Source organism: Podarcis cretensis (assembly GCF_951804945.1).
Source record: "Podarcis cretensis genome assembly, chromosome: 2".
NCBI lineage: Eukaryota > Metazoa > Chordata > Lepidosauria > Squamata > Lacertidae > Podarcis > Podarcis cretensis.
Window position 1 is genome coordinate 13,962,858 of NC_137171.1, and position 23,580 is coordinate 13,986,437.

General features: G+C 47.2%; 3 protein-coding genes across 3 annotated transcripts in view; all 3 read right to left on the reverse strand.

The window, feature by feature from the left end:
- STAT2 (signal transducer and activator of transcription 2) overlaps positions 1 to 6,936 on the reverse strand; it is a 50,423-nt gene extending 43,487 nt beyond the window's left edge. Inside the window, exon 1 of the mRNA XM_079966349.1 lies at positions 6,859 to 6,936. The gene's annotated coding sequence lies outside the window, so the exon portion shown is untranslated. The remainder of the gene's footprint in view (positions 1 to 6,858) is intronic.
- Positions 6,937 to 13,955: 7,019 nt separating this feature from the next.
- APOF (apolipoprotein F) lies at positions 13,956 to 17,713 on the reverse strand. Its single transcript, XM_079966405.1, has 2 exons — positions 17,639 to 17,713; positions 13,956 to 15,133 (listed from the first exon to the last, which is right to left on the reverse strand). The coding sequence occupies exon 2, from the start codon at positions 15,123 to 15,125 to the stop codon at positions 14,019 to 14,021; it is 1,107 nt and encodes a 368-aa protein (XP_079822531.1). The 5' UTR covers positions 15,126 to 15,133; positions 17,639 to 17,713; the 3' UTR covers positions 13,956 to 14,018.
- A 3,220-nt stretch (positions 17,714 to 20,933) lies between these two features.
- Positions 20,934 to 22,272, reverse strand: LOC307211365 (apolipoprotein F-like). The gene has a single exon (XM_079967909.1). The coding sequence runs from the start codon at positions 22,255 to 22,257 to the stop codon at positions 21,151 to 21,153; it is 1,107 nt and encodes a 368-aa protein (XP_079824035.1). The 5' UTR covers positions 22,258 to 22,272; the 3' UTR covers positions 20,934 to 21,150.
- Positions 22,273 to 23,580: the final 1,308 nt, after the last annotated feature.

Here is a 23,580-nt window from a genome sequence, read left to right on the forward strand (position 1 = left end):
TGTGTTTTACACCATTTAAGCACATCAGTTAACAAACATGGATACATATGCTATAATATTACTGTTTTCGTTAAATATCCAGTTAACAAACATGGATACATATGCTATAATATTACTGTTTTCGTTAAATAAATTGTTAAATTGTTATAAAGGAAATGATTACTTTTCTCCTTCCAATAAAGTACAACAGAAAAGTTGTCCCAATATAAACAGTTAACTTATTAAACCTCACAATAATTTCATAATTATCTGTCTATGTATTTCTAATAGTATAACCAAATCAGTCATTTTTTATCTAACTGTAAAAACTACTCTGAAAATTTATTGTTCCAAAAATGAAACCTTCATCTGGTTGTAAATATTACAGAAGCTCCTGCAGCCAATCAGAAGCCATGGAACCCGCGCCTGACATTTGGGTTCCAAAGAATGCTTGTAAACTGGAACACCCACTTCCAGGTTTACGGCGTTTGGGAGCCAAAATGTTCAACTCGCAAGGCATTTGGGATCTAAGGTACGACTGTACAGCTTTTGGTGAACGATGACACACTTCTTTCTCTTGGCTTTTGACACCTGAGATGCATATTTTAAAGACCCACTTTCTTTCTGTAATTGTAAGTTGTTTGTTGTGTTTTAATATTAACATTGTGTTTTAATTATTGTAACCTGCCCTAAAGCCTATAATTTGCTTTTAGGGGACATATAAAAATTTTTGAATTTTTATCCTTACAGCAAACTGTAAGTATTTTATTGTTCTTCTTCCATTATGCTAGGACATGGGCAGGCTACATGAGTAGAATGTGTGCTTTTATTTTAAATGCATCTCTGACACAAGATTTACCCACCCGGTAAGAATGGCAGATGAAGGTGATGGACTATATGGAGCTGGCGCGGAAATGACTGGCAGAATCCGAGACCAAGGAGAAGAGTCGGTGGAAGAAGATTGGAAGAAATTTAAAGTTTATTTACAGATACATTGTAAAATTAAGGAATGTTAGAAGGATGTTGGAATGAAGTTATGTGGCTTTAGCAGAAATGTTATAAAGGATTAAGTAATAATGGATTGTTAATTGGTGAAAGAACAGAGTGTAAAATTACAGTATGGTAAGATAAATTATTAGGATAAAAACAAAGATGGAAACGATTTGCTGAAATATCTAATTGAACTAGAATACAAAAAAGGGAGGTGTGAGGAGGTCAAGGAAACAAGCAGATGAAAAATAAATTATGGGAAGGTTGGATTTGTTTTTTGTTCGTATTTTTCTGTGCTGTTTTTTTTTTTTTGTCTGTTTGTATCTATTGTGATGTATTGCTTTGTTTTTTCTTGCTTATTTTAGTGGGTTTTTTTGTAACCTTTAAAACTGGAATAAATATTATTTAAAAAATAAAAAATAAAAATAAATGCATCTCTGGCTTATTTGTGGGGCATAGGAATTCGTTCATTTCCCCCTCTTCAAAATATAGTCTGGCCCCCCACAAGGTCTGAGGGATAGTGGACTGGCCCCCTGCTGAAAAAGTTTTCTGACCCCTGTGCTAGAAGAATGTGATGCAAACGTTTTGCATATTTCAATTTCTTACTATATATATTTATACTTGTGCAGTTTAACATGCAATCTGTTAAATTATTTTAATCTGAGCAATTCACAAAGTGCACTATGAATATTTCGTTTTAATTATTGGCTCTGCAGTTTTCCCTTCACTAATAAAAACAGCAACAATAAAATGCTAACATTAAAAAAAGACTCCAATTTGACCTCTGAATCAGAAATCATGACTGAGTTATGCTCAGTTACCAAAGTCTGTTACCATGAGATTTAAGCAACCCTGCCAGTTTTCAGAGTCGAAAACTAAAAGGAGATGTGAAACCAAGGAGAAAAAATGCCAAGCAAGGGGGGTAGGGAGGAAGACAGGACAATTCAAACCAAACAAATAATAACAATAAGCAGCAAACAGATACCATAAGACTTTCAGAAACACAAAAGTTCTCAACAACAGCCTATTCAAACCCAACAGGGTTTAAAAGCAGTCAAAGGGATTTACTTATGCAGAGATCAGATTATTTATTTGGTTTTTTAAACTGTATACTGCAATTTCATTCTTAAAAAAAATTAAAATGGTTTATAGTAGTTAAAATGCAATAGGAAAATTACAAATAAGAAATGCAAAGCCGTAGGACTGTAACAAATTTGACTCTCAATGGCTTTCAAAGCAATTGTTGTCAGCCAGGAATTCAAACCAATTGATACTGTCTGGGTTGAGAATCATTCAGCCAGCTGTTATCTAGTCACATTATGCATTGCACTCTCTTCTCCCTATGGGGCAAAGGAAGGTGCTTCCAGATGGGTGTCAGTTGCAGGATGAATGCCAAGTTTTCACATCGTCCACACGTCTCTGTTGGCATCATTCTTCCAGTCCCCTGCCCACCCAACCCTGATTTCATCCAGAGCTGGACCATAAAGAAGGCTGATCGCCGAAGAATTGATGCTTTTGAATGATGGTGCTGGAAGAGACTCTTGAGAGTCCCATGGACTGCAAGAAGATCAAACCTATCCATTCTTAAGGAAATCAGCCCTGAGTGCTCAGTGGAAGTATAGATCCTGAAGCTGAGGCTCCACTACTTTGGCCACCTCATGAGAAGAGAAGACTCCCTGGAAAAGACCCTGATGTTGGGAAAGATGGAGGGCACAAGGAGAAGGGGACGACAGGGGACGAGATGGCTGGACAGTGTTCTCGAAGCTACCAGCATGAGTTTGACCAAACTGTGAGAGGCAGTGGAAGACAGGAGTGCCTGGCGTGCTCTGGTCCAGGGGGTCACGAAGAGTCGGACACGACTAAATGACTAAACAACAAATTATTCTGGCAGAAAACCCTACCAATTAAGAAAAAAAACCCCAGGGTTTTCCACAGAACAAACGGAGCAACCACAGCCCACTTGACCCATAAATCTAAAAATGCTGTTTCTCAAACGGTGGAACAGGACTCATCAGTTTGCCTCAGTGCCACCGACTGCCCAGTTTTTCTTCCTTGCTTTTCTTCCCTGGCCACGAGCCATGCCAACAACTCCTGGCAAGCAAGAAGGAAGGCAGCCAAGAAGAAAGGTCTCCTTCCTCTGAAGTGAAAGTACCAGAGGACATGTTGAAGGAAGAACGTGAGCAAAAACGTTATTGTTGTTGCACGCCATCTCAATCTCTGAGCCTTGCGAAATTCCAGGAGTTCCGGGCTTCGTGAGAGTGTGCTATCTGCATGATATAGGGTTTAAAGGTAAAGAGACCCCTGACCATTAGGTCCAGTTGTGACCGACTCTGGGGTTGTGGTGCTCATCTCGCTCTATAGGCCGAGGGAGCCGGCGTACAGCTTCCGGGTCATGTGGCCAGCATGACTAAGCCGCTTCTGGCGAACCAGAGCAGCGCAGAGAAACACCGTTTACCTTCCCGCCAGAGCGGTACCTACTTATCTACTTGCACTTTGATGTGCTTTCGAACTGCTAGGTTGGCAGGACCTGGGACAGAGCAACAGGCGCTCACTCCACTGCGGGGATTCGAACCGCCGACCTTCTGATCGGCATGTCCTAGGCTCTGTGGTTTAACCCACAGCACCACCTGCATCCCGGATATAGGGTTTATTTACACATATATACAGCCTGAGCCTATGATGGAGGGGTTTCCAACATTCACATCCACAAAGGGTCTTGTTACTTCCATCGACGCAGTCTTGGGAGTCAAACAGAAATCACACATCCCTCTCAAACGTTGCTCTGACTCTCCAGCTTACTGCTATAACTTCTAGGTCACATCACTGCAACTCGGCTCTAAACTCAGGCTTCTTTCATCTATCCATCTATCCATCTATCTATCTATATATCTATCTATGATCCCACCCATTTGCTGTTTGACACAGAGCTCTTTTCCTTTTGTTTCCCTTAATGGCCCATCGCCCAGGCCAGGGGTCAGCAACTTTTTCAGCCGTGGGCCAGTCCACCATCCCTCAGACCATGTGGTGGGCTGGACTATATTTTTTTTTAGTTTTCGACTCTGAAAACTGGCAGAGTTGCTTAAATCCCATGGTAACAGACTTTGGTAACTGAGCATAACTCAGTCATGATTTCCGATTCAGAGGTCAAATTGGAGTCTTTTTTTAATGTTAGCATTTTATTGTTGCTGTTTTTATTAGTGAAGGGAAATTTGCAGAGCCAAGAATTAAAAAGGAATATTCATAGTGCAATATTGCATCCATTATTTGTGAATTGCTCAGATTAAAATAATTTAACAGATTGCATGTTATAGTAAGAAATTGGAATATACAAAACGTTTGCCTCCCGTTCTTCTAGCACAGGGGTCAGAAACCTTTTTCAGCAGGGGGCCGGTCCACTGTCCCTCAGACCTTGTGGGGGGCCAGACTATATTTTGAAGAAAAGAAGTGAATGAATTCCTATACCCCCCACAAATAATCCAGAGATGCATTTTAAATAAAAGCACACATTCTACTCATGTAAAAACATGGACTGAGAAGGCGATTGGGCCACATCCGGCCCTCGGGCCTTAGGTTGCCTACCCCTGGCCCGGGCTGTCGCCTCAATACAGGAGGCTAGTCTGGTTTATATTTTAATACTCGCTGAATCCAAGGTTCTCACATACAGCCTACTTCCTCCCCCCACCCTAAAAAAAACCCCTCTTAACAACATATTTACGGGACCACCTCTCCTGGTATGCCCTGCAGAGGACCTTAGGGTCCATGAATAACCATAGTTTAGAGGTCCTGGGCCCTAATGAAGTCAGACTATCCTCCACTAGGGCCAGGGCCTTTTCAGTGATGGCTCCAACCTGGTGGAATGCTCTGTCCCATGAGACCAGGGCCCTGCAGGATTTAACCTCCTTCCGTCGGGCCTGTAAGACAAAGCTATTCCGCCTGGCTTTTAATTTGAATTCAGCCTGATCTTTTATTTCCCTTCTCTTCTCTCCCCCTGCCCTTTTATGAAGATTACCTGCTCTAAGACCCCACAGCTAATTCTCCCCTGGCCTCCTCGCTGGCCCAAGTAGGACTAATTCAGCCAGCTAGCCCTGGTGATTATCTAATGGTTATGAGATGGATTTTCCCTAAATTGATTTCTGAAGTTTGAATTTTATTGTTATTCATGTTTTTATACTGTATTTTATGCTGCTTTTACAATTAAGTCTTTTAAATTTGTTGTTAGCTGCCCTGAGCACAGTTTTTGGACCGGGAAGGGCGGGGTATAAATAAATTTTTTATTATTTATTATATAACAAAAAAAAATGGGAAACGAGTGTTCTGTTCCAAATTGGAAACAGAAAGGGGAGAAGAGATCACAAATGCTAAGGGAGGCAGAGGTGAATGTAAAAGGTCCAGACAGGAGGGATTAAACAAACTGGAAGTTTTCAGGGGGCGTGGGGGGGGGGAGAGAGATAAGGTATAAATGGAGTCTGAAAGGAGAACGAGAGATGGAATTGCTTGTGAGAGACATTGGGGGGGGGGGGGAGAGAGAGAAAAATACTTTTCCACTTAGAGCTTCAAGATCATTGAATTCTGTCTTAAATGGCGCCACAATATTTCTGCATTTAATTTAAGGAAACCTCAGCTACGGGGCTCCTTGTCACAAGGGAAATGCAAGTTCCCCAAACAAAAAAGCAATGTCTGCAATTGCCAGCTGGTTCTGCAGAACTCTCCTGCATCTGGTTCTGCCCCTGTATCACCATTTTCTGGCTGCAAAGTTCAGCAAGGGGGCCTTGGGCAGACCACCCTCTCCGGAAACTGCGCTTAATTGAAGATGCTACCTGCCCTTGACTGGAATCCTAAAACAAAGCAAGCTCATAGGAGGACTTTCCCATCCCTTTTCCGCCTCGCCCGGACCACCTGTGTGACCCCAGGTAGAACACTTTCCAGAGCCTGGGGTGCAGTTTCCTGAACAATGCGAGATGGAAGGAAAAGTCCCCTTCCCTGAGCTTCCTGAAGTTACGGTACCTTCTGGTCAAGGCGTTTTTGTTTTGTTGTGTTCTGAGACTTCTGCGAAGGGACGCGGGTGGCGCTGTGGGTTAAACCACAGAGCCTAGGACTTGCCGATCAGAAGGTCGGCGGTTTGAATCCCCGCGACGGGGTGAGCTCCCGTTGCTCAGTCCCTGCTCCTGCCAACCTAGCAGTTCAAAAGCACGTCAAAGCGCAAGTAGATAAATAGGTACCACTCCAGTGGGAAGGTAAACAGTGTTTCCATGCGCTGCTCTGGTTCGCCAGAAGCGGCTTAGTCATGCTGGCCACATGACCCAGAAACTGCGCTGCAACCCCAGAGTCGGCCACGACTGGACCTGATGGTCAGGGGTCCCTTTCCCTAAGACTTCTGCAATGGTTTGGGGTCTCAGGAAAAGCCACAGACATACATACATAAAACATAATAAAACATTATGCCTTAAAATAAACTTCCCTATACCTTCAGATACCGTGCTTTCAACTTAAAAATCCCGAGTTCAGGGGTTTGTTTGCTGAATTGCGGGAGCGAATAGAGCTCATCGCCCCGTGGTTCTAGATCCACAAGCTTTTTATTATTATTTTTCTGGACTTCGCAGCAATATAATGCATTTTTGGGCGGGGTGTCGTCGTGGTTGCGATTCCTACTGTGAAGCAGCTGGAAGCCAGAAATCCTTGCCGACTTACTGCAAGCAGCTCAGGTATCTGAGAGAGCCGCGATCTTCTGCCAAAGCGGAAACAGATCCCAAGATCTCCAGGTCCACCTGGCAGATCAACAGATCCACCTGTCCAGGTGTACTCTATGACTCCCACCCCCCTACACGCAGCTCATCCGATCCCAAGCTGGCCCTCTGCGCCCCCCGCCCCCAGCCCATACATTTCTCCTACCGGTGCAAAACCGCAAGACCCGGCGCTCAGCCGCCTTGGAGAAATGTTATTTCGCAGCTTGCAATTCCAAGGAGCGCCTTCGCCTCCCTCCCTCCCTCGGCGCTGGAGTGGGCGGGGCATAGGGCGCTGTCCCGCCCATCGCTCTGCGCGATTGGACGAAGAGCCCCGGCGGCCCTTAGCCACAGAGGGAGGGGCGACCCGAAGGAGGAAGAGCCGCCGAGAATTTCGATTTCCCAGGAATGACGTCAGCGACGGGGCGGGGACTGAGCCCTGGAAAGCCATGTCGGCCCGCCCACAGTCTTAGTTGGCACGTGGGTTCTGCATTGGCTGGTTTCTTTGCATTTGTTTAATGACTCCTATTTTTTTAAAAAAGATATTAATTAGTTAATTAATTAGATTAGTCCTTCAACTTTCCCAGGGCAACCCAATAATAATAAACAACTTTTATTTATATACCGCCCTCCCTGGCCGAGACTGGGCTCAGGGCGGCTAACATCAAATATATAACATTGGTATAAAATCGAACAAGAATTAAATTACCTCCTAAAAACAAGTCAGGATCAAATTGAAATCTAATTACAGTGGTACCTCTGGTTAAGTACTAAATTCGTTCCGGAGGTCCGTTCTTAACCTGAAACTGTTTTTAACCTGAAGCACCACTTTAGCTAATGGGGCCTCCTACTGCTGCTGTGCCGCTGCTGCACGATTTCTGTTCTCATCCTGAAGCAAAGTTCTTAACCCGAGGTACTATTTCTGGGTTAGCAGAGTCTGTAACCTGAAGCGTATGTAACCCGAGGTACTACTGTAGATGGCTTTCCACAGGATTAGGGTCCGTTTTACAACCAGACGAACAAGAGATAATTAAAGCCTAAAAAAGGAAAGAGAGATGCATTAATAAACACCCTGCCCGCTTCTGAAAGGCATAGCTTTGTTTAATCAGCCAAAGACCTGGTTCAAGAGGAATGTTTTTGCTAAGCCCCTCTCTGGCTAGCTGCCTGGATAGCTCAGTTGGTTAGAGCGTGGTGCCGATGATGCCAAGGTTGCAGGTTCGATCCCTGTATGGGAGAACTGTATATTCTTGCATTGCAGGGGGCTGGGCTAGAATGATCTTCAGGGTCCCTTCCAACTTTATGATTCTGTGTGATGATGGTGCCAGGCATTGGAGCCCACTCCTAGGGACAGAGATGTGCCTTTGCACGCCCCCCCGTAGAATATTTGAAGGGGGCGGCCCCCCTCCAGTTGCTGGGAATTGCCATTTAAATGGTGTGTGTCTTGGGATCGATTGTGCGGGACAGGGCTTGTCTGGCCCTCCCCCCATGTTTTATTCAAGTTGGTACTCCTGGTTCCAGGCTAGCCTCCTTGGGGAGAGCATTCCACAAACAGGACACACCACAGAAAAGGCCTGTTACTCACTTAAGGCTGTACAGTGGTACCTCAGGTTACAAACACCTCAGGTTACAAACACTCCGTGTTACAGACTCCGCTAACCAAGAAGTAGTACCTCGGGTTAAGAACTTTACCTCAGGATGAGAACAGAAATCGTGTGGTGGTGGCGGGAGGCCCCATTAGCTAAAGTGGTGCCTCAGGTTAAGAACGGTTTCAGGTTAAGAACGGACCTCCGGAACAAATTAAGTTCGTAACCAGAGGTACCACTCTATCTCATTAAAGTGCTTCAAAACCAGCACTTTGAATTAAAAACTGTTTGGCAGCCAAGTGCAGTCAAGCCAGGACTAGTGTTACGGTCTCATGCCATTTTGCCCCGGTGAACAACCTGGCTGCTGAATTCCGCACCAGCTAAAGTTTCCCAACCATCTTCACTGGTGTTATGTACTGAGTCAAATAGGATCCAAACTGTAGCAGTCTGATTGGTCCTAGAACAATAGGATCCAAAAGGCAGCAGTCTGATTAGTCCTAGAACAATAGGATTCAGAATGCAGCAGTCTGATTGGTCCTAGAACAATGCAGCAGTATGATTGGTTGGCAGGAACCACCCAATCATGCTCCAGATTGAAGTGAATCCACAACCTGATTGGCTTACAGTAGAATTCCGGAATTAGCCAATCATGTGCAGCCCATTGTGTAAATAATGTATATAAAGCAGATACTTTGAGGGGACATTCATTCCTCCTCACCACTATGAGCTGAATAAAGAGCATGAAATCACTTGGCGACTCTGAGTATATTTCACTGGCGACGAGGATGGGATCCCGCTGAGCTGACTGCCACACACAGCACCGCAGCACCGCCACCTGCCGCACCGCTGCCTCGCACCGTGTATCCAGGCTTCAGCTCCGGGACACAAGGAACTCAGAATGGCAACCGACAGCAGCTGTCGTAAGAATACGAAGGGTAAGAAGGTAAGGGTAAGAAGGGTAAGAAGGTAAGGGTAAGAAGGGTAAGGGTAAGCTGTCGTAAGAATAAGAAGGGTAGTAAGAATGAAGGCCCTTGCCAGGAGTTATGTGTGGTGGCCGGGGATCGACGGAGAGATAGAGGCCTGGGTCAAACACTGCCAGGCCTGCCAAGAATCCCGCCCGGATCCCCCAAGGGCCCCAGTCCAGTCCTGGGAGTCCGCCCGAGCACCATGGTCACGACTGCATGTGGACTTCGCTGGCCCCTTTCAGGGGAAAACATTCTTCATAGTGGTGGACTCCTACACCAAATGGCTGGAAGTCGCACTGGTACCGTCCACTTCTACGTCCGCAGCCATCCGGGTACTACGCAGGCTGTTTGCTACCCACGGGCTCCCTGACACTCTCGTCTCAGACAACGGGACTGCATTTACGTCAGGAGAATTCCAAACCTTCACAGCGCAGAACGCCATCCGCCACATCCGTTCGGCGCCATTCCACCCTGCCACCAATGGCCAAGCAGAACGCATGGTGCGGACCACCAAGGAAACCCTTCGCCGCATGACGCAAGGGGATTGGGAGTACCGCCTTGCCGCATTCCTTCTAGCACAGCACAGCACCCCCAGCTCAACGACTGGCAGGAGCCCCGCTGAACTACTAATGGGTCGGCGCCTTGCAATCAGATTGGACCGCCTTCACCCCGATAGAGCTCAGGATGAGGTAGTGGTGGGGGAAGGCAGGAACCCTCGGACCTTCGAGGCCCAGGACCCAGTGTACGCAAAGAATTTTGGAGCAGGCCCTGCATGGGTACCCGCCACAGTCACCAGGGTCACTGGCCCCGTGTCGTACGAGGTGCTAACAGATGGGGGGCAATGCTGGCGCCGCCACTGCGACCAGATACGCCGACGATTCCCGGGAGAAAACCAGGAGGAGGAGGACAGGTCAGAGGAGTCCCAAGGGAACAGTGGGGCAGTGAGGCCCATAGAGCAGCAGGGGCCAGCAGGAGAGGCAGAATCAGTAAATACAGAGAGGACCCGTGAGGCCGAAAGGACACCGGAACCAGAACCACGACTGAGCGAGCCGGTTGCGCCAGACCAAACAGCCCCATCACAGCCAGCATCCTTGGAACATGAGCCAGAACCTGAACCCCGGACCAGGGAACACCCCAGGCCGCAACGCACACGTAGGCCGCCAGCATACCTTGAGGACTATGAATGCGACCTCCCGGGCAGGACTGGAACTTAGAGGGGAGGGGTGTTATGTACTGAGTCAAATAGGATCCAAACTGTAGCAGTCTGATTGGTCCTAGAACAATAGGATCCAAAAGGCAGCAGTCTGATTAGTCCTAGAACAATAGGATTCAGAATGCAGCAGTCTGATTGGTCCTAGAACAATGCAGCAGTATGATTGGTTGGCAGGAACCACCCAATCATGCTCCAGATTGAAGTGAATCCACAACCTGATTGGCTTACAGTAGAATTCCGGAATTAGCCAATCATGTGCAGCCCATTGTGTAAATAATGTATATAAAGCAGATACTTTGAGGGGACATTCATTCCTCCTCACCACTATGAGCTGAATAAAGAGCATGAAATCACTTGGCGACTCTGAGTATATTTCAACTTCAGAAGCACCTCTATGTAAATAACGCATTGCAGTAGTCTACTGAGCCTGCTGAAAAGTACTGGCCTGTGGAGATAAGTTCTTCGTGCCTGTGGAGTTCTATCTCTGATAATCAAATCACAAGTGTAAGCCATCACATGGCGCTGTAGTTATCAACCACTGAACATGCATGCGTGAGTCTGCTTTTGCTCAGTGGTTGAAGGTTGGAGAACAAGTGTTCGGTCAGACGCAACTCAGCGCTATCTAGTTTTGTGGGCATGTGGTTGTATGATTTGCAGTGGTCCAAATCTTATTTGGGAGTGTAAATCCCCTATTCCTTTCTACATGCAGTGTGCATCTGAAACAAAGGCAAACGTTTTCCCCCAATTGTCTTCTAAACAAGACAGAGCTCACCGCCAAGACCAGTATCTGCTACCCAAAGCAATTGCTTCATATTCCTTCATAGTGACATAGAAGAACATGTGAAGAAACGTCAAATGTAAGGCTCCTCTGAGTATATTAAGAGCAAAAGCTGAATTTGAGCAAAGGGAGTGGTTCCAAAGTTTAACAGGCTGGTGGTTTCAAATTGGTTCATGTTCTTTCTCCTTTGTCCCAAGACTGAGAGCATAAAGTGACAACAAGAGGACTGGAAACGCCCTCTGATTGTTTACACCAGCTGATTGCTCTATCCACCTATCATTGTTGTCCCACGGGGTGGGGTGGGGTGGGGGGCAGATAAAGATCCAAAAAGGTCCCCCACCCCTACTCTAGAATGTGCATGGGCTGCATGTGAACTTAATGCTTAAAGCAGTCTTCATCGATGGGCCATGTGCAGAGGGTTGTTTGACATTTGTGATCCCATGTGCCTGTAAAGACCATAAGGTAAAGGTAAAGGGACCCCTGACCATTAGGTCCAGTCGTGGCTGACTCTGGGGTTGCGGCGCTCATCTCGCTTTATTGGCCGAGGGAGCCGGCGTACAGCTTCCGGGTAATGTGGCCAGCATGACTAAGCCGCTTCTGGCGAACCAGTGTAGCGCACAGAAATGCCGTTTACCTTCCCGCTGGAGTGGTACCTATTTATCTACTTGCACTTTGATGTGCTTTCGAACTGCTAGGTTGGCAGCAGCAGGGACGGAGCAACGGGAGCTCACCCCGTCGCAGGGATTTGAACCGCTGACCTTCTGATCGGCAAGTCCTAGGCTCTGTGGTTTAACCTACAGTGCCACCCGCGTCCATAGACCATAGGATTCATTTATAGACCATAGGTTCATTTATAGACCATAGGTTTCATTTATAGCAGCCTTTCTCAGGTGGACTACAACTCCCATCATCCCTGGCCTCTGGTCCTCCTAGCTAGGCATGATGGGAGTTGTAGTCCAGCAACATCTAAGGCTGCTTTAAGGGAAACCCAAAAGCACCAACGCCTTTTTAAAAAAGAAGATAAATGTCAGTGGAACTTTCAGCAAGAATCTTGCACCCTGGAGTGCACCTTGTTCAGGATTCCAGCCACCCTAGTCGGTTCCTGCATTTCACAGTATGCTGTGATCGCTGAGCATACAGTATTCATTAGTGCTGCAAATCTTGGGAGTTCCCCCCAAACCCAAGCTTTCAGATAACTCTATCTTATATGTGGGTGGTGCCATTTCCGTTCGTCACACGACGGCACTCATAGCCTGAACATTGGAAATCAGAGGGAACAATTCTGGCAAGAGTGGTTCATCTATAGGCAACCTTTGACTGTTTATTTCCAATTCTTATATATTTGCATAACTGCACACCCACCCACTGCATTTGCCGAGGGTGACATTTGACCAGAAATGGGAGCGATGACATTGGCCTTCTCCAAACCACAATCGAAATTAAGGTGGTGGCACATCATTCTGATGGCAATTCCCACACGCTTTGGGTGCAGGCAATGCTGGGCGGCTGGAGGGTGGAAGAAACATGTTGCAGGAAGCAAGCACCGCATTTCCAGATTGCAAATGCTATCAAACGCCTGTTCTAAATGGGTAGAATAAGCACAAAGATTTGCAATTATTTTTGCAGGGAACGAGGAAAAGGAAACAAGCAAATGCGGGAGGGAGGGAGAAAGCTTGCAAGAAGGGACTGCATTATGAGATGCAAGGCAGACAAGAAGAAATGAAGGAGGAAATCAATACGAAACAAATGTATCTGGTGCTCAAAAAATCTGCTCGGGCATAAATGCCAGCCCCTCCTAAGAGTCTCCATAAGACCCACTGGCAAGATGCAAAACCTCTATGCCCAAATACTAGATACAGTGATACCTTGGTTCTCAAACGCCTTGGTACTCAAACAACTTGGAACCCAAACACTGCAAACCCAGAAGTAAGGGTTCCGGTTTGCGAACTTTTTTCGGAAGCCGAACGTGCTCCGTTTTGAGTGCCACAGTTCCGTTTTGAGTGGTACGCTGAGGTCTGCCTGTTTTTGCTATTTATTTTGCGTTTTTGTTTCTGCGGCTCTTTTTTGTTTTGTTTTTGTGACCGTGTGGCGCCCAGTTCAGCTACTGATTGATTGATTGATTGATTGATTGTGTGACTGCAGTACATTGATTATTGCTTTCATTTTATGGATCAGTGGTCTCGTCAGATAGTAAAATTCATGTTAAATTGCTGTTTTAGTGGTTGTGTTTAAAAGGATGAATCCATTACTTTCTATGGGAAAGCGCCCTTTGGTTTTGGAACGCTTTGGTTTTGGAACAGACTTCTAGAATGGTTAAGAATTCAAATTTCTGTTGTAGACCACCTTTTCTGTGATGTAGGTATGATGTTTGTGGGGCATGGTCTTGGGTTACGCTCCTTCTGTATGTATGTATGATGTACGGAGGGGTGGTATTGAGCTCCAGGGTAGGGAATTTAAAATGTTTATATAAGGGCAGACACACCTTGGTTCTGGCTCCTCCTCCTCTCTCCTGCATGTGGGGGAGCACCCTGTTGCAACAGTTCAATAAATATCAGGCTTACGAGCTGCTTTGCTTCTCAATGTTCTCTGGTTGGCCTCTGTTATTTTCTCCTACCGATGGAGAACCTACAAAGGACTCTATAAGGGCTCTTGTGTCCCCCATAAGGGAATAAGGGCAGATTTTGTTTATTACAATATCTAGTATGCAAAAGCATGCTACAAATAACAGACTGATCATACAATTTTATAGCAAGAAACGCTTGATTGAGAAGAGAAGGCGCTTTGTTGCAACTAGATGACGATGACGGGGCCTGAGAGATTGGAGGGGACAGGATAAGGCTCTTCCTTCTCTTGGAAGTAGCGTATCAAAGAATGCACACCGCTTCGGACCGCCGGCTTTAGAGCTGCAGAAATCCCCACCCCCCAAACGCTGCCTGCCCCGCCTGTCACTGCGAGCAGTGCATCCTGGCTGACATCTACAAGGGTATCTATACCACGTTCCTCTGCCAGCTCCTTGCAGTCCTTGGCCGCAAAGTAAATGGTGGTTCCAAGGTTGTAGGCGGTGCTGACTCCAGGAATCCAGTTCACGACTGCATGGACTTTTTGCTCCGTCTCACTAGTACAGTTGTCCGGGGTGGAACGTCGCCCTCTTGCAGGCCCGTGGCACTTACGGAGCCAGGTGTAGGCACCACGCTGGGGCAAGAGATAGCTACCCTCTCGTGCCACCACATGGAACCAACTGCTGCCATTAGAGGACACTCCGGCACAAGAATCCCGTAGGCGGTAACAGGCTCTGGAAGCCATCCCGAAGCCCCGGTAGACTCTGTATTCTTTGCCGTGCAGGAAGGATCCGTTCAGCGGCACCAGATCCTGGCAGTGCCGGACCGGTGTTTGCACCTGCAGGTTCAAGAAGAATCTCAAGGCAGCGCTGCTTTTCCTCTGAACAGGAGACCGAGTGGTGTTCAGAGTCCCGGCCATTGCAAACAGGAGGTCATCCGTATCTGTCTGTCCCAACTCCTTGTAGAGGCACAGGATGAGGGTTTCCGCATGCCGGCTACAGCCTGCCTTTTGCAGGGCCAGCACTAATGCAGCTCGGATGAGGGTCTGGGAAAGCTCAGGCACATCAGCAAAACCGTCCAGGGCTTCAGGCATCAAGTCTTCGCAGGAAACCCCTTTTCGGGGCAAATGGGGGGATTTGGGGGAGATGGAGCTCAGGAAGATGCGGAGAGGAACAGAGGGGGAGTCAGAGGTCAGTGGGTGGTCTTTGGCAGCCTTCTCCCTGGGGTTCGCCATGGGCAGCAAGCGCCCTTCTGATCCATGACATAGGAGCAGGAAGCCAAAGAAAGTCAAGAAGGCCTTGGAAGGTAGCGAGGGCCGATACATGTTGGACAGATTCATTGGAAGTCCTGTTGAAAGGAGGAAATTGAGAAACATCTGGCTCTCATATTTTTATGCGAGGGTCTGGGGGCCCTGAGCTCCAAAGTCCTTTGGATCAGGTTCCAGGGGCACAGGAATACCACACCTTTAATTAACATAGCTTTAAATCACATTAGCTGTGGCTTGTTAAGGCTGCTGGGAGCTGCAGGTCTGTGGCAGGTACACTACAGTACAGGGAGCCAGTGTGGTGTAGTGGTTAGGAGCAGTAGTCTCGTAATCTGGTGAACCGGGTTTGATTCCCCTATCCTCCACATGCAGCTGCTGGGTGACCTTGCACTAGTCATACTTCTTTGAAGTCTCTCAGTCCCACTCACCTCACAGAGTGTTTGTTGTTGTGGGGGGGAAGGGAAAGGAGATTGTGAGCCGCTTTGAGACTCCTTCAGGTAGTGATAAAGCGGGATATCAAATCCAAACTACTCTACTCTACTCTACTCTACTACAGTTCCCAGGATTCTTTGGGAAAAGTCACATGCTTTAAAAGTCTGATACGGATGGGACCAAGAGCTGCCCCTGGGCACCAGAAGTGCTTCCTCCCTTCATCAGGAGCACATTGTTTGGCTGAAAGAAGGCGGTTTTAAGAACAGGAGGCTGGAACCCTTTGTCCCAGTGGCAGCTCACCCACCCACCCACTTGCTTGTCATTTTTCATTTCCTGCTCTTTCCAAGATTGAAAGCAGCAGAATGTTTTCAGAAGGGGAGGAGGCAGGGAAAAACAGCTTGCCTATCATCTGCCTCCTGGGAAAACAGAGCAGAGGAAAATCAGGGTAAGGGAGCTTGTGGCTGTCCGGATGTTGTTGAACTCCCAACTTCCATCAGCCCCAGCTGCCGTGCCCAGTGGAACTGTAGTCCACCAACAGTTGCTCCATCCTTGGTGCAAACCTTCAATACCCAGAACCAGAAATGGTGGGGGTGGGAGAGAATGAATAAAGGAGCATTTAGGGGGGGAATGCTTTTATGGGCTCATCCATGTTTCATGCCTAGAAAGCACAGGTCCCAGCAGATTTCTCCTTGCCCTGCTCCTTTCCACAGGGAAAACTGCTCTTTACCTCTCAATCAGAGCAAATGTCGATCCAGAGAAGACCTGAAATGCCATTTGATCCAATTAAGGCAGGCCTCCAGATATTTTGGGACTACAACTCCAACCATCCCTGACCACTGGTCCTGTTAGCCAGGGATGATGGGAGTTGTAGTCCCAAAACATCTGGAGGGCCGAGTTTGCCTATGCCTGAATGAAGGGGTAAAGAGCCTTTTTTTTCCTGGGGGAAAGAGGAAGTGGGTGAGCCCTAACATCTAAAGGGAACATACTCCACAGGTCAGAGTCCCATGTGGAGCTGTCTGAGCTGGCTTAAAACAAACAAATGTGAGACAGGGAGCTCCATCCCAAACAGAACGCTAAGCCGAAGGACAGAAGATACTTTCCACTGTGTGTGGTGTTTAAGAAGCAAATCAAGACACTTCAAGACCACTGGACGGCTCTCTTACAAATGTCAGTTAAAACAGCTCAAGGCTTGACAGCGTCATAATAAAATTGGATTCCAACTCAGGGTTGTTCCAGACCTTTCCCACTTCAGGTGGGGGGGTTCTTCCACGTTTAGCTTTCCAAGGATGGGAAAACCTCACATTTAAAAGAGGGAAAGGTTCGGGAGAACACTGGGGCAAGGGGGGGATGTCATACGGACCTGCCCACATTAATGGGGAGGCAGGCTGGTTCAAATCCACATTTTCCTCCAATGTGGACAAGCTCTCCATAAGCCACGACTCTCTGCTACACTGCCAAGTTCATTTGCACAAGGAACCCTCACAGGTCTGATCAATTGATGATGATGATGATTTATTTATACCCTGCCCATCTGGCTGGGTTTCCCCAGCCACTCTGGGCGGCTTTCAACAGAATATTAAAATACAATAGTCTATTAAACATTAAAAGCTTCCCTAAACAGGGCTGCCTTCAGGTGTCTTCTAAAAGTCTGGTAGTTGTTTTTCTCTTTGACATCAGGTGGGAGGGCATTCCACAGGGCGGGTGCCACTACCGAGAAGGCCCTCTGCCTGGTTCCCTGTAACTTGGCTTCTCGCAGCGAGGGAACTGCCAGAAGGCCCTCGGCACTGGACCTCAATGTCCAGGCAGAACGATGTGGGTGGAGACACTCCTTCAGGTATACTGGACCGAGGCTGTTTAGAGCTTTCAAGGTCAGCACCAACACTTTGAATTGTGCTCAGAAACGTACAGGGAGCCAATGTAGGTCTTTCAAGACCATGTTTGATATTGGGCTCCTTTGGGAGAAAGGGTGAAACAGAAATGAAATAAAGGAATGCAATGCAATGTCAGGTGCTGATCCTATCAGCCTAGCACTCTGTCCTGCTACCTTGTCTCCAGAATGAAACCCTGGTTTGCTCCTCTGCAAGTCCCTTAAAACCTTTCCCCCCACGCCAGCCTTTTCCCACCCACTCGCCTGCCACCAGGAAGGAGCAGCTTACCTTTTCTGCAGAGGAGGCACAAGCATACAGAGAATCTGGGTGGGAATCTGGAGCCTTTTGCGCCTGTGTTATAGATCTCTACCCTGGTTGGTCAGTCTTATCAGCAAACCTCATTGCAACACACGGCTTCACTATCAAGTTTTGGCATCTTTGTGAGGGTCACTGTCAACTTTTTTTTTTTTTTTTGCAGCATTCCCTGCGTTGATTCAAAAGCTTATTTTAGTAGGGATACCCGAGAACAGAACACAGGGGAAGTCCTTTGCAACTGACACAATCAAAGAGCTGGAGCTATGTCCTTTTAAAGGGACCCCTGACTATTAGGTCCAGTCGTGACCGACTCTGGAGTTGCGGTGCTCATTTTGCTTTATCTGGCGAGGGAGCCCAGCGTACAGCTTCCGGGTCATGTGACCAACATGACTAAGCCGCTTCTGGCGAAGCAGAGCAGCGCACGGAAACGCCGTTTACCTTCCCGCCGGAGCAGTACCTATTTATCTACTTGCACTTTGTGCTTTTGAACTGCTAGGTTGGCAGGAGCAGGGACCGAGCAACGGGAGCTCACCCCGTTGCGGGGATTCGAACCACCAACCTTCTGATCGGCAAGTCCTAGGCTCTGTGGTTTAACCCAGAGCGCCACCTGTGTAAGCCACTCCTTGCCATCAAGGGCACTATGGATGACAGATAGATCCAGGAGTATCCTCAAGCTATGCACCTGCTTCTTCAGATGGCATTTATAAGTGGCCCACCTATAAATCGCTTATAAACACCATCTCCAACTCCTCAAAAGATTCCATCAATGGTGTCTCCGAAATTTTTTACACATCATTTCAGACAGGCCAGTGTACTGGAAGAAGCAAAGATTCTTCAACATCAACTTCGTTGGACTGGTCATGTTGTGTGGATGCCTGATTATCGTCTTCCAAAGCAACTACTCTGTTCCGAACTTAAAAATGGAAAGCGTAATGCTGGTGGTCAACAAAAGAGGTTTAAAGACAAGGCAAATCTTTACAAATGTAGTATAAACATTGACAACTGGGAAACACTGGCCTGTGAGTGCTCCAGTTGGAGAACAGTCTTTTCCAAAGGTGTCATGGACTTTGAAGACGAACTTTGGACGTTGAAGCTCAAACTCAGGACGCAAGGGAGAAATGTGCTAAGAGGAAGGCATGCTTGGCAAACCCTCACTATGATCAACTCCTGCCTGGAAACCTATGTCGCCACTGTGGAAGGACGTGTGGATTCAGAATTGGCCTCCACAGTCACTTATGGACTCACTTTTAAAACTGTGTTCATGGAAGACAGTCTTACTCAGCTACAAGGGATTGCCAAAGAAGAAGAAGCACCTTCAGAAGAAGTGCAACCCCATCCAGAACAGGTAACTTGACTGTTTCCCAGACCACCCACCCAAATAGAATCTTGCTTTCCTAAAATTCAAGCACACAATTTATTAGCCTCAACCGGTAAAACCAATGCATTCAGACACTGATCCAGAGCATTCACAGTCAAGTATCACTCGATTCAGATGTTTTCAAGAATTATTATGTTTGTTAATAATTTATTAAATTTGTATACTGCCCTTTAGGGACACAGGTGGCGCTGTGGGTTAAACCACAGAGCCTAGGACTTGCCGATCAGAAGGTTGGAGGTTCAAATCCCCGCGACGGGGTGAGCTCCCGTTGCCCAGTCCCTGCTCCTGCCAGCCTAGCAGTGCAAAAGCACGTCAAAGTGCAAGTAGATAAAAAGGTACCGCTGCAGCGGGAAGGTAAACAGCATTTCCGTCTGCTGCTCTGGTTCGCCAGAAGCGGCTTAGTCATGCTGGCCACATGATCTGGAAGCTGTACGCCGGCTCCCTTGGCCAATAAAGCAAGATGAGCACCGCAACCCCAGAGTCAGCCATGACTGGACCTAATGGTCAGGGGCCCCTTTATCTTTATACTGCCCTTTATCCATAAATCTCAGGGCGGTTCACAACGTACGATTACAAATAGGAAAAAAAAACAAAATACGTAATAAAAATAAGAACGATAGCAAAGCACTAACCCCACCCCCAACACATTTAAAAAGGCATCGGATGTCAATCAGCCCAAGGCCTGGTTGAAGAGGAACGTTTTAGCCTGGTACCTAAAAGTGTATAGTGAAGGAGCCAGCCAAACCTCTTGGGGGAAAGCTTTCCACAAGTGGGGAGGCACTGCAGAAAAGGCCCGTTCTTATATTACCAGCCTTTGGATCTCTCATGTTTAAAAACACTTACACTGACACTCTCCTGGAGGGGCCCCAGAGCCAAAGTACTTTTGAAACACAGATTTTTAGAAAAGTGTTGTCTATTAATCTATATTAAATTCATATATTGCCCTATACCCAGAGGTCTCAGGGTGCTTCACAGGGTAAAAGCAGAATATAAAACCACAGAATACATAAAATAAAAATGAAAAAACCCAATAATGCCCCCCCCCATTTTAAAAGGGCATAGCATGTCAATCAACCAAAGGCCTGGTTAAAAGAACATTTCTGCCTGGCGCCTAAAGTTATATAAGGAGGGCTCCAGGCGAACTTTCCTGGGGAGAGCATTCTACAGATGGGGAGCCATTGCAGAGAAGGCCCGTTCTCATGTTCTCGTCCTCCAGATCTCTCAAGGAGGAGGCACAAGAGGGTCTCAGAGGATGATCTCAGGGTCCAGGTGGGCAGCCTTTGAGGTACTGTAGTCCTGAGCCATCTAAGGCTTTGTAGGTCAAAACAAGCATTCATGTTTTTTTTTTAATTAACAATTTATTGATTTTCCAAAAAGATAACATCAAATAGTAAACATAATAACAACAGTATATAAAGGGGGGGGGGGACAGAAAAAAAAACCACCATAATGAAAAAACACCGTATTTTTGCTTGTCTTCCCTCCTCCTCTTGGTTTCATTGTTTAATACTTGTTTGTGCACGTCCTTAAAACCTTCTAATCTTAATAGTCCAATTTTTAAACCTTGTTCATCTTAATACAAGTGAGTTTCAAAAGTTATACTAACTTAAAAGTATATACACAAAGCTTAAAAGACGAGCATCAAATCTTTTTTTTTAATAATCAAAGTCCTCTTTCTGTCTCGGATTCTACATTGACTAAATTAACCTAAATATTTCAATGGCTTAGTTTGCCAGTCTTCTTCAACTTCTTTGCCGGAGGCTTCTTCCTTCTCTAGGGATGGCTGGTCTTGGCCTGGGATCCACTCTCACGTACAGGAACAAAGTCTTTTATTCAATAAGTCCAACAATTCCTGTACAACTCAATATCGTAACTTCAGTTTTTTAAAAAAAAACAACAATCATTTTCCACATTGCTCTCAGATATGTCTTATCCCAGGCCTTTCTAATAATTTCAAAACCAGCACTTTGAACTAGCACTTCTAGAAGACAAAAGCAAGCAAATAAGGATCCTCTGTTTTCGCCACCCCAAAAAACATCTGTGTTCTCTAGGCGATGGAGAGTTCACGAGAGTCGCTTCATCTGGGCTAGGAACAGTTATGGAGCAGCTAGAAGGTGGTGAGTGGACCAGAGTAGTTGGAAGGGACAGGAAAAGAGTGCACCTCCTCTCTCAAATACCTCAGCATGGCACGCACCGCCGTCTTCAAGCCTGGCTTTAGCCCCGCATAAATCCCCATGCCAAGAACGCCGCTGGCCCCGCCAGTCGCAAAAAGCAGCAAATCATGGCCTATGTCTATGGCGCAGCTCATAGCACGCTGATGCGCCAGTTCCAAGCAGTTCAGCTTTGCAAAGTACACGCTGGTGGCAAAGCTGTAGAGGCCGCCGACCCAAGGAATCCAGTCCAGGATAAGGTAGATTTTCTCCTCGGTCTCATTGTCGCAGTCCTCCGCGGTGGAACGGCGGCCTCTTCCAAGCCTGCGGCACTGGTGGAGCCAGGAGGTGGCGCCATGGCGGGGCAGGAAGTAGCTGCCCTTTCTTTCCACCACGTAGAAGCTGCTGCTGTCATTGGAGGCCACTCCGGCACAGGAATCCCCTAGACGGTGGCAGGCTTTGGAAGCCGCCGGAAAACCCCGGTAGACTTTGTGTGCCTTGCCGTACAGGAGGGATCCATTCACCGGCAACAGACCTCGGCAGTGATGGACTGGCGTTTGCGCAAGCTGGTCCAAGTTGAATTGCAAGGCGACGCTGCTCTTCCTCTGACCGGGGGAATGAGTGGTGTTCGTAGACCCGGCCATCACAAAGAGGAGGTCGTCTGAATCTACCTGTCCTAGCTCCTTGTAGAGGTCCAAGACGAGGGTTTCCGCATGCTGGCTACAGCCTGCCCTTTGCAGGGCCAGCACTAATGCAGCTCGGATGAGGGTCTGGGAGAACTCAGGCACATCAGCAAAACCGTCCAGGGCTTCAGGCATCAAGTCTTCGCAGGAAACCCCTTTTCGGGGCAGCTGAGGGGATTGGGGGGAGATGGAGCTCAGGAAGATGCGGAGGGGAACAGAGGGGGAGTCAGAGGTCAGTGGGTGGTCTTCAGAGGCCTTCTCCCTGGGATTCGCCATGGACAGCAAGTGCACTTCCGATTCATGGCATAGGAGCAGGAAGCCAAAGAAAGTCAAGAAGGCCTTGGGAGGCAGCGAGGGAAGGTACATGTTGGATAGATTCATTGGAAGTCCTGTTGAAAGGAGACAGAAGAATATATAGCTCTTACTTGAGAATCTGTATGGAGGAGTGTGGCACTGGGATAGGTAAAAAGGTAAACGACCCCTGGATGGGGTCATCTCACTTTCAAGCTGAGGGAGCTGACGTTCGTCCACAAACAGTTTTCTGGGTCATGTGCCCAGCAGGACTAAACGGCTTCTGGTGCAACGGAACACCGTGATAAAAACCAGAGCACACGGAAATGCCATTTACCTTCCCACCACAGTGATCCCTATTTATCTACTTGCACTGGCATGCTTTCAAACTGCTAGGTTGGCAGGAGGTGGGACAGAGCAACAGGAGTTCACTCCGTTATGGGGATTCGAACCGCCAACCTTGTGATTAGGAAGCCCAAGAGGCTCAGTGGTTTAGACTGACTGGGGACTGCAGACTTTTAAGTACATGGACTGGGGTTGTTAGCAGACCCCTATTCTCCTCAGAGTTACCGGAGTAACACTGGGAAGAGGAATGGACTCTTAAACCACAGTATACAGTGGTACCTCTGGTTACGTACTTAATTCATTCCAGAGGTCTGTTCTTAACCTGAAGCACCACTTTAGCTAATGGGGCCTCCCGCTGCCGCCGAAGCACAATTTCTGTTCTCATCCTGAAGCAAAGTTCTTAACCTGAGGTAATATTTCTGGGTTAGCGGAGTCTGTAACCTGAAGCGTAGGTAACCTGAAGCGTATGTAACCTGAGGTACCACTGTATAGCTCTAGAAGGGGAATAGGGGTCTCCCAGCAACTCTCAGCACCCTCAACAAACTACATCTCCCAGGATTCTTCAGGGGAAGCCATCACTGTTTAAAGCAGTTACCATCATGCTGGGACCTATGTCCTCGCAGCAGTGGCAGCAGCCAGAGTTAAGTCTACATGCGAGGGCGTTAGGCGTTTGTGTTTGCTCAAATGAGAGTGGCTTCCTAAAAAAACCTCTGCTTGCAGCTGCTTTCTGTGAAGAATGTGCCCTACGAAAAGCTGCTTTAGTTTAGACTCCGTGCCCCAAAATGCTTCACTTCTTTTTGGATGACTGAAGTGAAAGTCAGCCTTCCCCTTAAGAGGGAATTAATCTCACCCCAAGTTCTTTGTCAGGTCTAGACAGAGATGTTGAGGGAACACCTACTCTGCTGATGAGTAATCCCACACAGGGCCTTTCTATCAGCCAATAGAAAGCCTTTAGTCTCCTGCTTGAAACAAGGGTCACATGCACTCCATACGTTGAAAGCACATGGCTTCTGCCAAAGAATTCTGGGAGCTGTAGTTTATTAAAGGTACTAGAGCCACAATTGAGTA

Coding starts and splice junctions, on each gene's coding strand:
- APOF (XM_079966405.1), bottom strand. CDS start 15,125: ATGAATCTGTCCAACATGTATCGGCCCTCGCTACCTTCCAAGGCCTTC.
- LOC307211365 (XM_079967909.1), bottom strand. CDS start 22,257: ATGAATCTATCCAACATGTACCTTCCCTCGCTGCCTCCCAAGGCCTTC.